General features: G+C 38.7%; 1 protein-coding gene across 4 annotated transcripts in view; it reads right to left on the reverse strand.

The window, feature by feature from the left end:
• Positions 1–515: 515 nt before the first annotated feature.
• SMAD9 (SMAD family member 9) overlaps positions 516–15,655 on the reverse strand; it is a 71,939-nt gene continuing 56,799 nt past the window's right edge. For all 4 annotated transcript variants that reach the window (XM_081276580.1, XM_081276579.1, XM_081276578.1 and 1 more), the window contains 2 exons: positions 10,537–10,793; positions 516–3,791 (listed from right to left, as the gene is read on the reverse strand). In XM_081276580.1, coding sequence (XP_081132706.1) covers positions 3,648–3,791; positions 10,537–10,793 — 401 coding nt within the window. In that variant the 3' untranslated portion in view covers positions 516–3,647. The remainder of the gene's footprint in view (positions 3,792–10,536; positions 10,794–15,655) is intronic.

A 15,655-nucleotide genomic window follows, 5' to 3' on the forward strand; every position in this document is an offset into this window, starting at 1 on the left:
CTAAATGGAGGATTTTGTTTTTAGATTAGGTGTATTAAATGCATTTTTCACTCACAATACTTTAGGGGTTTATTGGTATAACTCCATCATAAATTGAGCAGCATCTGTATATCATCTATAAAATTTCTACAAAATATCTTCTTTGGTTCCAAAGCCCTGGTAGCTGAAAATTTTTTTGCAGTTACAGATGGACAGAATGCCTTTATTTTGTTTATTTTTATATGGTGCTGAGGATCAAACCCAGTGCCTCATGCATGCTAGGCAAGCTCTCTGCCCCTGAGCTATAGCCCTAGCCCCAAGATTCTATTCTCAATGCCAGTCATCCCAAGATGCTTAATTCAGAACCACCACCTAATTTCTAGACAGCATGATGAATTCTTTAATATCCCACTTTCAAAATAGAACAGTTTGAGACGAATTGTCTTAGGAAGCTATAGGTCCATGTACAGTGAATCCTTGTATGAGATTTGTAGGAAAAATGAGCCAAAAGACATATCGGGTACAGTATTCTTTATTATAAACAATCAGATGACAATATAAGTATGATTTGAAGGATAATCCAGGCCAAGGTTATTATAATCAAAAGCGTTGCTCCACTCAAGTAGAGATAGTTTCTTTTTTTGTTGGTGTGTCTTACATTCATTGGAACTTATCTTTAACATGTGCCAGGATCACCTAACCTTCTCATACAGTTCAGCTGTTAAATAATAATAGGAATGACAATTTGGAATGCATGTTATATTCTGATTATTTATTTATTGAATATATATACCAAATATTTGGGACACAAAGTTAGGAGCTTAAAGTCTACCAAGTATATTTATAAGATGCTTTGGTTACTGTTGTTGTTTGCTGTTATGGGAATATCCACATCCACAGGAGAGAATAAAAAAAGGATCCTAAATGCTAGCAGTTGGCCAACTTTTCTTGATTTATGCTGAGTATAAAAAAAAAAATAACATATCAAGTATATGTGTTAAAAAGTGACATCTTTTTGGTTCCAAAGCCCTGGTAGCTATTAACATATCATCTAGCTAAAACAAACTTTTCACATCTCCTTTTTAACAGACAATAAAAAATACTGGCTTTCTTGTGAGTAGGCCTAGATGTTACTGTTCTCTGTCTCATGATCTTTGTCTATTGCAACCTGAAACATGACGGTGGCGGTGATGCATTCAAAGGCCTACCCTGTCCACTTTGTTCACTATCCTATAAAAGAATTATATTCAATTTTTTGGCTTTTCTAACTCACAGAATAAATGCTAAATGACCACACTGAGAAGTCTAAAATTAAACACTAAATTACAATTTTTGGGAACTCTTAGCAGCAAAAGAAAAAAAAAATTGATTAAAATGTGACCATTACAATAAACAGAGGGTTTACTTATCAATTCTCAATTCTGAGTTTTACAAATATCCTAATAAAGGCTTTTGGTGTGACATTTGGTGATACGTGCCGATTTCATAATTTATTTTTCACCGAAAAAGTTCAGGTGCACTGCAATAAGTTGTCCTAGTTTCCTAAAGCTGCATGGAAATGTTTATATTCTTGGTCTTGTAAATGTCATTTATAAGCCATTACTACTGATTAATTCTGTGAAGATATGGATTACAAGAGGATGAGTTTGACAACTTGTGGGAAGATCAAGAAAACTGTGTTTGATCTCAATAGCAAAAGCTATGTATTCTTAATGTTCCCCCATAGAATGGTACTAATATGAGAACCACCATAATTATTGACCTCTCCAAGAAGGGAAAATGGGGGAATGATTAGAAAATGGGGAGGCAAGTGCCTATTTCAAAAGAGAGATAATAATGAAAAATCAGTTATACATTTTTAAGCAAAAGGAAGTTCACGTTTTGTTCTAAAAAAAAAAAAACATGTTCTGAAACATGAAAATGCAAACATCTATGCAAACGACTTCACTATTAGACTCTCTGCTCCGCAAAGGTTGGGACTGTCTCGTCTGCCTTTAATTCCATAGTACCTGACATTGTACCTGGCACATATAGGTGAACAATACAGAGTTGATGAACCAATAAACTATGGGTTTTCTAAACACTAAATGGGCCATCTAGTTTTAATGTAAAATGGAATAATTACTTTCTATTATATATATGGAGTTTCTATTATATAATACTAGTCATTATAAGAGGTGAAAATAGCAGCTCACTCATATCTTTTTCACATGATCATTTCTATCTTGAATACAATTTAATGAGAAACAGCTACATGTGCACTAATGCTAGATAGAATACCTAAATGAAACAATCTCCTGGATTACTGAAGTGCTGTCTGTTACGAGCATAACTTCCATGTTAACTTAAACATTTTTAAGAGGGTGTGAAATATTTTTCCAAGCAATGTGGTGTTTTGTGGGTGGCAAGTATCTAAAAATTTCCCTTTATCATCCAAAGAAGAATATGTTTTTAATATTAGGTATATTTTAAAAGATGTCCTGTTATTCTGTACCACTGTTCTCACAAAATTATATTACCATATATGAAATTATCCTTACTTGTGAAGTTATTTCCAAGTAGGAAACTAGCTTTAGAAGAGGCTACCAGATGTAAACAGTCGATAATTTAGTCAATACAGGCACAAAGGTAATTAATTTATAAACTTCATCCAACATTGTGTCTAGATGTCTTCAGAGCTATTACTATTATTTCAATAATCTGTAAATAGTTAATATCTGCCAACCGGCAGGATAATGTAGCAGAAGGGTTCCCTGAAATAGAAGCTTTAATTTGGGAATGTGAGTAAATGTTATGATTCCCTGTTTAACCCTTTGATGTTACTGCTTCTCTGCATGGGACTTAACACATGGCAGCGTCACACACAGCAACAGACTCAGAAGTCAAATTACCAGGAAGACCAGAACCTGATTTCCAACATGAAAACCAGGGCTCTCGTTGGGTGGTTCTTGGACTAAATTCTGGACTTACCTTATAATTGGGATTATAGTGCATTCCGTGCAACTTTCTTATTTATTTTCCCTTACTGGACTCATTTGTTTTTGTTTTTTTACAGTGGTAGGTTGAGGCAATATGATTCTTGGCTTCACAGTTTCTCTCTTTTCTAATCATGGTTTAAATTCATTTAAAATGTACCATTGATATCAGCACAATAGTCCAGCAGAAATAAAATAGCTGTGGCTTACCTCACATAATTCCTTGTACAAACTTGATCATTTTTCCCCTTGCCAATAGCACTAAAAGTGAGATCATTTAACCCATATGGTTTTAATTGCTTGGTTTTGGCTTTGTCTAAAAGTGTTGTTTGCTCTAGTGCTACCAAAACCTGACTTTGGCCATATGAAGCGGTTCTGTTGGGCCATATGACATGCTGAGTTGCCTGGGCTCCATCAAAGGCCTCACATGTTGCTGATACTGTTACCTTTCATTTGTTTTCTCCCATAAAAGAAGTAGCATGGGACTGAAAACCCTGCTTTTCCAATCACACTGTACAGGCCCCAGGTTAACTAGGTAGCACAAAACAAATGGTGATAAAAAATATGTATAGTGTATATTATATGTATTTATACATGTATTTAGAAACTTGGGTTAGTTGCAAATCTAAAATGATATAAGCCACTGCCTGCAATAGCATCTATTCTATAGCAATTAAGCTTAAGACATAACTGTTAAGACACTGAAGAAATGGGATTATGCGGGGATCCCATCTGAGTCAGAACCTTGTCCAACCACTGCAGTGGTCCATGAAGGTGAATCTCAATCCAACAGGGGGTGCTCGTGACATCCTGGCGATGATACTCAGCTCCCCAACCCTGAAAAGCAAGAACAGAGCTAGAGTGATTATATCAGCCTCTAATGCCTCCAGGCAGAGCACAGGATCCTTGGTAGAACTCACACACTGGGCAGGTCCTGACAACAGAGAGCCAGACCACTGCATCCACCAGATACCAGAGGAGTCTGAATCAGTGCACTTGCTCTGGGTTCACATGACTCTCTGCCAACCTGGAGGTCTGGGGTTCCAGGCCCAACACCCAGGAAATGCTGGCAAGTCATCTCCCCTCCCATAAGGGAAGAAATGCCACCTTACGTTCTTTTACCCTTTGCATTCTGCACAGAATGGTTACAGTTTATGGGCCAGTAATCTCTGTGAAGAAAACTTGAGGGCCCTCTTAACTTTCAGGGTTGATTACCAAAACTTGCTTACCTATAACTATATTTTACATATCAATAGAAAGTTATTTTTAAAAATAAAGGTAGATCACACCCAAATGTATTAATTTTGTTATTGGGAACAGTGAATCTATTCTTGGTAGAGTTATTTAAAAATTGGAATTGACCAATAAAATTATTACTCCATATACTATGAATCAAATTGATGAATTAGCTAATGAGTTAAATACTTGGGCAATAATCATGTGCAAATCTAATGTTTCATTTGATAACCACTTACCATCTAATCCTTTATTGTCTTTTTGGTCATTGCATCCTGTAATTTTTCAAAAAATGACAAGAAGTCCACCAAAAATTCAAATACGAGTAGATCAACTCAAATCACTTAACGACTTTCAAAAGTTATTAGGAGACATAAATTGGATAAGGCCTTATCTAGGTATACCAACAGGAGAGTTGGGACCTTTATTTGATATCCTAAAAGGTCCATCAGATCCAAATTCACCCCGAATGTTAACGCCTGAAGCAAGAAAGGCATTAAAAATCATTGAAACATATATGGAAAATATGCATTTGGATAGAATTGATATAAGTTTGCCTTTATTATTTATTGTACTACCAACAAAAAATATTCCTACAGGAGTATTTTGGCAAGAAGGTCCATTATTATGGATACATTTATCTTATTCTCCTAACACTATTCTTACTAGGTATCCTGAGGCTGTAGGACAATTAATACTCAAAGGAAGAAAAGCAGCAAAGGGAGTGTTTGGAATTTCTCCCAATAAAATTATTACTCCATATACTATGAATCAAATTGATGAATTAGCTAATGAGTTAAATACTTGGGCAATAATCATGTGCAAATCTAATGTTTCATTTGATAACCACTTACCATCTAATCCTTTATTATCTTTTTGGTCATCGCATCCTGTAATTTTTCCAAAAATGACAAGAAAAACACCTATCATGAATGCTCCAAATGTATTCACTGATGGGTCAAATAATGGTACAGCAGCAATAGTTACACCTGATCAAACTTTTACATTTTTAGTACCCAAATAATCAGCTCAAAAGGTAGAGCTTAATGCAGTATTACAAGCTTTTGTGATGTTTAAAGATTCTGTATTTAATTTATTTTCCGATAGTCAGTATATAGTTAATGCTATAGTATCCCTTGAAGATGCTGGTAGGATTTCCCCTTATTCTACTGTTTTCTCTTTGTTTTCCACTATACAAAGTCTAATCTGGGACAGAAAAGATCCGTTCTTTATAGGACATATCAGGGCACATACAGGATTGCCTGGAGCCCTTAGTTTGGGCAATGATTTAGCAGATAAAACTACACATGACATACATATTTTCTCTACACTAGAAGAAGCTATAAATTTTCATAAAAGGTTCCATGTTCAATGCTAATACTTTACAAAAGCGTTTTAAAATAACTAAGGAACAAGCTAGACAAATAATAAAACAATGTCAAAATTGTGTGGCCTTTTTACCACAAGTTAATCTTGGAATCAATCCTAGAGGATTGATACCCAACCATATTTGGCAGATGGACGTCACACATTTGCCAGAATTTGGAAAATTAAAATATTTGCATGTTACAGTTGATACTTCTTCTGGATTTTTGATGGGCTCCCTTCATGCCGGAGAAAAAAACTAAAGATGTTATAGCTCATTGCTTACAAAATTTTGCCACTGTGGGCGTTCCAAAACAGTTAAAAACAGATAATGCCCCTGGTTATACTTCTACCTCTTTTAAACAATTTTGCTCATCATTTGGCATTACTCATATAACAGGAATTCCATACAATCCACAGGGACAAGGCATAGTTGAAAGAGCTCATCAAACTATTAAAATGTACTTATTAAAGCAAAAAGACGGAATTGGGAAGGGGTATATATATTCCCCAAAGATAAACTTAAAATAACCCTTTTTACCCTAACTTTTTAAATTTGGATTCATCAGGACTTAGTGCTGCGGAAAGGCATATGTGTCCAAAAAATGTACATAAGCCCAAGGTACTTTGGAAAGATATTCTAACAGGACAATGGAAAGGTCCTGACCCAGTAATTGTCTGGAGTCGGGGGTCTGTTTGTGTGTTTCCACAGGAAGAACAGCAGCCGATTTGGATTCTGGAGAGATTAACTAAAGTCCGGACCCAGTGATTGTCTGGAGTCGGGGGCCTGTTTGTGTGTTTCCACAGGGAGAACAGCAGCCGATTTGGATTCCAGAGAGATTAACTAAAGCGATTTCTACAGACCAAAAAGAAGATGATTTGGCTCAAATCCATAACAGCTGATATCCAAAACTCCAGTTTGGCTATTTTTACATCTGCAACAGAACCAGGATGCTTTTTCAATATCTACTTTATTATTGCCCTTTCCCATATCATGAAGTTCTATTTTGTTTTTTGAGCTCATACAGACCTAGGTTAATGTTTTGCTGATCAGTTCTATTTTTTGACTATAGAGTTTTTAAACATTGCAATGGAGATTTCGCCTGTAAAAAGTTATAAGGCCTTTACTATTATGTTATGTGTTGTATGTATTATATTATGTGTGCACACTTGTGTTTTGTGTTATATGTTTGAATGTATGTATGTCCATATATCATATATGATGAGCGCTCATGAAAAAATGGATCCAAATATTTTTTTTTATTCACGTGATTTAAATGCTTTAATTTAAATTGAGTAAACAACTGTTGAGGATTGTTTTAATATGTGAACAAAAAAGGAGGTTAACAGATCTGTTTGTTTACTTTCACCTTTCCTTTTCATTACATTTAATAATTCTCTTCAAGATAATGTAAATTGTTAAGAAAATTGTTTTCTTTTAGTGCCTTCTGGAATGTTACACAATTTTTTCTTTAGCTATTATTGCCAGAATTCCTATCTTCATCCCAGTGCCAGTGAAGACAAAGATAAAACCAATCTACAGCTTCTGCAATAGCCATCACTGAACTGCTTGCAGAACTTGCCTAGACTATGTGTCACTTGTATGCATTGTGAACTCACTTGTATGCATTGGGAACTATCTGTTGGTGCAGCGACTTGTGGTAGTGTTGGGGTATTCTTGCTGACAATGTCATTGGTGGTACAAATTTTCCAAAAGGAGCCGTCAATTGGCTTGGTGTATCTTCCTCCCTTCTGCTTGTCATGATCGTTCAGCTAAAATTTGGGGGCCAACAGAGGTGAGGCAAAGAACCTCACCCCCCCGCTGGTACGCTGGTACCTCTCCACAGGTGTGGCTGTATACTGGACCGGTAGTCAGTGACGGGTAAGATCCAATTACAATGGTACCAACCTAAGACAGGTTGAGGTCAGCTTGAGGTCAGCTCATCCGATAACGGGTAAGGACCATATGTACTATTGGACAACCTAAGGCAGGCACGGTCCCTAAGCTACATGCTTGTTGTTTAAACAGAGAGGGGGAGATGTTGAGAGCCACAGCCGAAGGGGCCCCAGCAAACTTCCAGCTGCCAGCAAACTTCCAGCTGCCGGCTGATGATTGGCTCACAGCGGCCCCAGCAACATCTAGCTGATTGGCTCCTCTGCGCTGATGCTCATTGGGCTGTTTCCCTGCCCTTTCAGACTGCCAGCTGATGATTGTCTCACAGCGGCCCCAGCAACATCAAGCTGATTGGCCCTGCGGTGATGCTCATTGGGCTGTTTCCCTGCCCTTTCAGACCACGGAGCTGCTCATTGGGGGACTTCTTTGGCTCCGCCCACGCGACCCAGCCAATCGGCCTCAAGAGCAGAAGGATTGTGGGAGTGGGGGAGGCTTGTGTGTTTGTGTGAGAGGCTTGTGGGAAGCCAGTGGTGGCAGTTGGGCTCTGAGGGTTTTTCCTGAGCAGCTGTTTTGTTTGGCCTGTGTGGTTCTAAAAATAAAGTTTGTTTCTTTTGACAAGTGGCTCCTGAATTGTGCCCAGCCAGACTGCGGCAGGTGGTCACATTTTATATTTGTGACTACAATTCTAAAGTGGCCCTCTACTGCCACCTGGCACCACATTCCCCAGTCTTGCTTCCCCTTCTAGCTGACTGCTTCACCCTCACTCCTATTCCCAAAAGCCCCTAGCACCTGCTCCCCTGTCTGCACTTGAAACTGATGATCTTTTTTTCCCCTTATTTTCATAAGAAAAATGAAGCCATTGGAAATGAGACTCTCCACCCACTTAACGTGGCTTTTCTACCTCTTACCATAGATAAATCATCCGTGTTTCCAAATAAGCCCATCCATGTACCCATTATTAGATTCACTAATCCATTTATGCATTAGTAGAGTTTTGGTCCAACTGCTTTGCTGGTTGGGCTTTCTCAGTTTCCTTCACTGGCTATTTCTCCCTCACCTTCTAACACTGAAGTACCTGGGCTCAGTCGCAGACCTCCTGTGTTCTCAGTTTAAACTCAAATCTCCTTCAGACTCAGGGAGTTAAATACCATCCATATGCAGACAATTCCACATTTACAAACAGACTCTTACCTCTAACTCTCCACTCAACATCTCTGCTTGAATGTGTGACAGACATCTCAAAGCTGCTGTTACCAAAACTGAACTTTATCTATAAGCCTGATTTGCCTGCATCTTCTCCATCTTGGTCAAAGACAACATTTCATCTTCCTAATTCTCTTTCCTCACACCCACCTCAAATCTGCCTTCGCAACTGGGAATCCTTCTCCTGGAGCTCTCCTGGCAGGAGCGCACCCATCATCTCTCACCTGAATATTGCAACAGCCTTCTCACTTCTCACATTTCCTGCATTCATACCTATTATCCATGCAGCAGCAGAGTGATCCTCAAAACTAAGTCAGACCATGAAACCTCTTCACAGGTAAATACCAAATTCCTTGTGGTGGCTTATGAAGGGTTGCTCTGATCTCCTCCCACCACACGCAATTGACTGCAGTCACACTGGCCTGCCTGTTTCTCCAAATTTCCATGCATAGCCATGGTGTTAGACTTTTTGCTTGCTCATTCCCCAAAGATTCCCATGACTAACTCCATCATCTTCAAGTCTCTGCTGAAGCCTACATCATGTGACACCTTCCAACCATAGCAACCAATTCCCTTTACCTATCTCTACATTTTCTCATTATTATGGCTGTTATTTATTGCCTTTCTCTCCCTCCTACAATATTGGTTCCATAAGGGCAGAGATCCATGAGTAACCATCAGAATATTCCAATGCCTAAAACAGCACTGGGCCTGGTACATGGCAGGTGCTCAGTATTTGTTGATTGAATGAATGAAGGAGTCCTAGGATCCATCAGTAAACATCAGAGCCAAAAAGATCTTAAGAGATGATCTGAACTATCACCCCCATAGTGTTTGATCTATAATTTTTTAAAATATTATTTATATGATCTATAATTTTTAAAAATATTTTTAGTTGTAGTTGGACACAATACCTTTATTTTATTTATTTATTTTTATGTGGTTCTGAGGATAGAACCCAGGACCTCGCATGTGCTAGATGAATGCTCTACCACTGAGCCACTATGATCTATAATTTTTAAACTAATCATATATAATTATATTTTCTAGATATTTTTTAAAGTCACTGTAATACTAGCAACAGTTTGTTTTTTTTATAAATTGTCTAGCTTTACAAACTTAAAAGCTGAATACCTGAGACATATATCTAGTTGATCTTAGACAAATTCAGATTTCTATGAGATGTTGGCATTCCATCCTAATTTTAAAAATAGACCTGGATTAAAAAAAAAAAAAAAAAAAAAAAAGCCATAGGGTTGGAATTGGAATGATGGTTCATTAACAGCAATTCAATGCCCTCTGCTGGCTCTAAAGCAACAGAGCATTTGAAAAGATTTCTGAAATTTGTTAATTAAGTTACATGCAAAAATGCTATTCAAACAGTGAATGTGAATAAAGCTGCTTTGTCATCATGAAAGAGAAATGGTTTCAATAAACCATTTTTTTAAAATTTCAAACTATGTACTCTTAACATTTGCTTTTTATATGATTGCTAAAATTAGTTTAAAAACAGTAAGAATTTAATTTGCATACAAAAAAAGAGAACAATCTTTTGTCTTGGTCACTTTAAAGGGCTATTAAAATCTACTCTGAGGGCTGGTGAAGTAGCTCTACATTTACAAAAATCAGCTCCTTTAACTTTTTTTTTTTTTCCAAAAATAACATGCTTAGGAACTTTCACAAAACTGCTAAACAAGACAATCCATACTCATAGAAGAGTTCTTCTTAAAAACTATTAACAGAATTTTTAAAAAAAGAGAGAGAGAGGATTGTTATCTACTTGAATTGGCTGTACAACTGCCACATCCACCAAAGAATGCTTCTGCAGTTTGTTCTGTTTTTTTTATTTTCTGGTTTTATAATCTAAAAGCAATTACTCCTTACCTTAACAAAACTCATCCGAATAGTGCACATCTTGGTTAACTCATAAACGACTTCAAAGCCATGGTGAACCGACTGGGCAAGCAGCTGAGCGAAGAGTTGGTTGTTGAAGACCTTGAGGCTGCACCCACTGGGGATCTTGCAGACCGTGGCTGGGTGGAAGCCGTGCTGATAGTTGCAGTTCCTGCTCTGCACAAAGATGCTGCTGTCACTCACACACTCGGCATACACCTCTCCCCCAACGTAGTACAAATGCACGCCTGTGGACACAAAAACACAGCGCAGCCTGCAAACATTGTTCTCTTCTCAGTGACTCTTACCTGCTGGAAAGATGGGCCTCTGCTGTCAGGTGTATTTTCCTATCACCAATCAGACATGTGACCCAAATCCCCACTTGTTTTCCCATTGTCATTTCTGTCATTTCCACAAGTCCATTTAAAAATACAATCCATGGCTGGGTGAACATGTCTGTAATCCCAGAAACCCAGGAGGCTGAGGCAGAAGGATTGCAAGTTCAAGGCCAGCCTGGGCAACTTAGTGAGACCCTGTCTCAGAATTTTTAAAAAGTAATAAAAGGGGCTGGAAATATAGCTCAGTGGTGGAGCACCCTGGGTTCAATCTCCAGTAATTCCCCTCCAAAAAAGCAACCCATGTCAACAGTAGACTTTCGTATACTATTGCTTCCATCACTCTCAATCTCATGCTTATTTATTCCAAAATAAGGTTTAATAATATTAGAAACAAAATAAATACATCATTCAAAAAATAATCCTTCATATGCATATGCAAACAAAAATTTAAATGACAATTAATATCACAAAAATGTTACTTAAGTAGATGCAATAAACCCACTCCAGAGGAAACAATAAATAAAATTTATTTTACTAACAGTTATAAATCTTTTTCTCTTAATAGAACCTTCAAAGCAATCTATTTCATTTAAAAGGTGTATCACCCACTATTATAAGTCAGTTCATACAATGTCTATATGACTTGTGAACAATGACGTTCCCAACACTTTCAGACAGTCGTATAAAAACTCACAAGTAAATACACCACTTTAGCTAACATTATTGGAGAGATATCATTTTAAAGAGCACCCTAAGAATGTTGCTGCTCCTGTGAATTTTTATTCCATATTAAATTTTAGTTGATTCTTTCTTACCTGATGTCAGGGTTTGAGATTAAATATAAAATTACAGCAAGGGACTGGGGTTAGAAAAAAATGAAGACATTCTAGTCTAGTGAATATTAAATACAAGAATAATTTTTCTCCAATTTTAATGGAGGAAAAACTCTAACACTAGATGTCAGCACAACCACCATGCAGTTAAGAGGAATTTGTCAAAGGGATCCAGAATATACATGTCATAATATGTTTTGGGTTTCCTCAAAATGAAAATACAAAACTTTTAATGAAAAGAGTTTATAGATCGCCCCCCACGGCTTCTCAGACCCTAGTGTAGGAAACATTATGACAGAGATGCTCAGTGTGTCGGGTTATAAGAAGCATGGGAGGTGATTTTGCATGCTGTGTGACTGACTACCTCCCAGCATACTTATTTCTTTGCCCCGTCTTCTTTCCCTTAATTTGATCTTGCCTGTATCTACAGAAGAGAGAGAAGCCTGAGCAGGTAGGCAGTAGAGAAGAAGAAATTCCAGTATTGTACTCTCCAGCCACATTGCTCAGAAGAAACTGACCCAGAGTCCCACAGATAAAGCAGAGCTCTGGATTTTCAGGCCACTGTTACACTTCCTGTGTCAGATTGGCTCCCCTTTTTATTTCCCCAGCCTTCCTCTCCCTTTTCTTTCTCATCTCCATTATTCATTTTCTCTTGAATGGCCTGACACTCACGACCCAGGCACACTAGGTAGAGAGGAAGCAGGACAGAAGCAGGAAGTAGTGACTTGACTGGTCCATAGTGAGGCAGTGCCAGCACGGCCCCCTTAGCCACTCTGTGCTCTGGGGGGAGGCCTGCCTCTTAAGCAAGGGTGGAGTTAGAGGGCCCTAAAAGAGGGAAAGCAGGTGGAGAAAGCTAGAGTGAGGCCCACTAAGCTTTTGGTATGTATTTGAACTGAATGACCTTCAAATATATAATCCTACTGGAAACTATTAAGTAGAATAGATAAGATTTTTGTTATCTGACCCTGATCTTTATTTAGGGGGTGGTTTTCAATCCTGTTAAAGGCTTATCTGCAACCACAGTTCAAGTTGGCCAAGAAAGAAGAGCAGAGGAGAGCCTGGGCAGATGGATGGGTAGTGGCCCAGCATCGCGAGAGAGGAGAAGAGAGCCAAGGTGAAGAATGTGGAGACTACTGCAAACACCAGGCGAGGTCAGAACCCAGGCCCACTGTGAGGAGGCCAGCTTTTGGCCAGAGACAGCGTCATCAATATAAGAATCCAGTAGACATGTGATTTTATTTGCAAAAATCTGGAAGGACAAAATTGTGGCTTTCAATCATATGTATCAGATTCAAGATGTTCTCAAGCTTTAACCTGCACCCAGATCACCTGGAGGGCTCATTCTACAGATGCCTGGGCAGGAAGGTGGGGAGCACATAGCTCAGCCTCAGCAGTAGAGCGCTTGCCTCACATGTGCGAGACCCTAGATTCCATCCCCAGCACCACAACAAAATCAAAACAAAAAGCCAGATAGCTCACTGACTCAGTAAGCCTGAAATCAGGCAGACAATTTGCATTTTAGTAAGTTTCCAGGAGAAGCAGACACTTCCTCACTTTGGGAACCACAGATAAGCAACTCAGACTACCTTACAGATTAGTCTACAAAACTGGAAAGGCTGGATTTTTAAGCATGGGATACTTGACAACTATTTTCAGACAGCAGTAACATAGAATTCATTATTTCATTCTGATCATGAATACTAGCAGGTGGTCCCATAAAATTTCACATCTCTGTCAGAATTGAAACCTCATTGCAAAAGGTTATTATTTGTGAATTCCCTGATTTATGTGACATTTCTTGAAGCCAGTACAGGAAAAAATGAACATGTGCAGATTTCATTACAGCTACATTTGTCAGTTGCTGATGAAATCATACCTATTCTCGTTGCAATAAAATATGCCCTTAAAGTTTTATTATCATGGAGAAGCTTTAGACAAAGCAATGTAAACAAAGCTATTGTTATAATCCTATAGCTTGTTCTAACTTCTAGCAACAGGGAATAAGAAAAAGCACTACTTGATATTGTTATATTGTGTGCCTGCACAAATATGTAATAAAGAACCCCTACTATTATATATAATTATAATGCACTAATAAAAAAATTATGGAGGAAAAAGAGAGGTTACAAGAGAAACCAGGCAATGTGGTCCTATGGCAGGTTCTGCTCACACTTGGGCTGTGTCTTTCTTTATCTAAACTTTTCATTTGTCTGGGACTGCCACTCACTTTTTATGAGAACAGTGAGTCTTGTGTGGTGGCACTTTGGGTTTGATTTGGGTCTGCAGGGTCAGAATGCAAGTGTGTCCCTTTAATCCTGTTCTATTGTCTCAAAGTAGGGACACAAGGAGGGAAGAATGGAAGGAGAGCAATGCCACCATAGGGAGAGTACCCAATGCCCAGGGATCTACTCATAGTCAGGGGAGGAAGTCAGGAAAGTGTAGGTATGCACATCTATCTTCCGACTGGGACGGAGGATAAATGCCCCCTCCTGCTCAAAGAACTCAGCCTCTCTACCCTGCTAAGAGCAAAACCTCAACTTACTGTTATGGATTTGATCTGGAATGCCCCCCAAAATGGGAATGCTGCAATGTTCTCATGTGAAAATATTGGATTATGAGAGCTGTAACCTCAGCAGTGGGTTAATCCGTTTAGTGAAGTAATAACTTGAATGGACTAGTGGTGGTAACTATAGGCAGGTGGGGTACAGGGTTGGAGGAAGTTGGTTACTAGGGGCATGCCCGCAGGAACTATATCTGTTCCTGCCCTTCCCACCCTTTCTGGCTGTCATGAGCTCTGCAGCTTTCCTCTGCTGGGCCCTCCTCCATCATGTTCCCCATGACCTCAGGCCCACAGCAATGGAGTCAGCCCATCATAGACTGAACCTCTGAAACTTTGAGCCAAAAATAAACTTTCCTTCCTCTAAGTTGTTCTTGTCAGTCCTTGGATCACAGCAACAAAGAGCTGACTCACACAACTCAATGCCTCCCTGGAGGTTACTTGACCTTGCCTTTGTCTTTGCTGCCTTCTCTTCTGCACAGCTACTTTAAAGCCTAGCTGATTATCAGGATCATCTAGAGCTTTAAAAAAGTACATATTTCTAGGTATGATAGTTATATTTTTAAAAATTTCTTATAAAGTGAGATACATACTGAAATAGATGGACAAAAGGTTACAAAGTCTGAGATTTGCTTTAAAATACTCTAGCAAGGGCTGAGCATACAGCTTAGTAGTAGAGAGCTTGCCTAGCATGTGTGAGGCCCTGGATTCAATTTCTAGCACCAAAAAAATAAATAAATAGATACATAAAAATAATAAAATACTCTAGCCAAAACAGCTTGGAGGATAGATGAAAAAAAAAAAAGAGGAAAGAATGTCAATCATTACTGGTGCTAGAGATGACACCACTCTCTCTAACTTTGTGTATATTTGAAGTTTTCTACAATGATGTATGATCAAGAAAATAAAAATACAGATTTCCAAATCCACACCAGAACCTACATCAGAGGACAGGGCTGTGTCTTCCACAGGACTGTTCCTAAAGCACAACTCCAGGGTTTGCCTCATTGTCTTCCAAACTTGGTATAATTATTACCAAGAGGACAGTGATTTCTCTTAAGGAAGGGGCACCTTTTCCTATTTTGCATAATCACTTCTGGGCCGTAGTAAGTCTGTACTTGAAGACTAAGTCTTTTTGGACACAGATGACCAAGCAGGTTTGGGTCCAACTGCACTATGCTGAATGTCCCATCACTGCCAGTCACACACTCAGCCACTCAGCCCGCACTGGGCTGAACTGGGCTGTGATGCTTCTCTCTCACTACTGTGGTAGTGTTCCCAGTGCACCCTTATACCTTCGGGATCCCCATCTACACATGAGCACTATAGAAAATCTAGACATGGAAAATTAAAGCCCACCACAATCCCACAGCCCCAAAACA

Source organism: Spermophilus citellus (assembly GCF_964194105.1).
Source record: "Spermophilus citellus genome assembly, chromosome: 1".
In the NCBI taxonomy this organism is placed as follows: domain Eukaryota; kingdom Metazoa; phylum Chordata; class Mammalia; order Rodentia; family Sciuridae; genus Spermophilus; species Spermophilus citellus.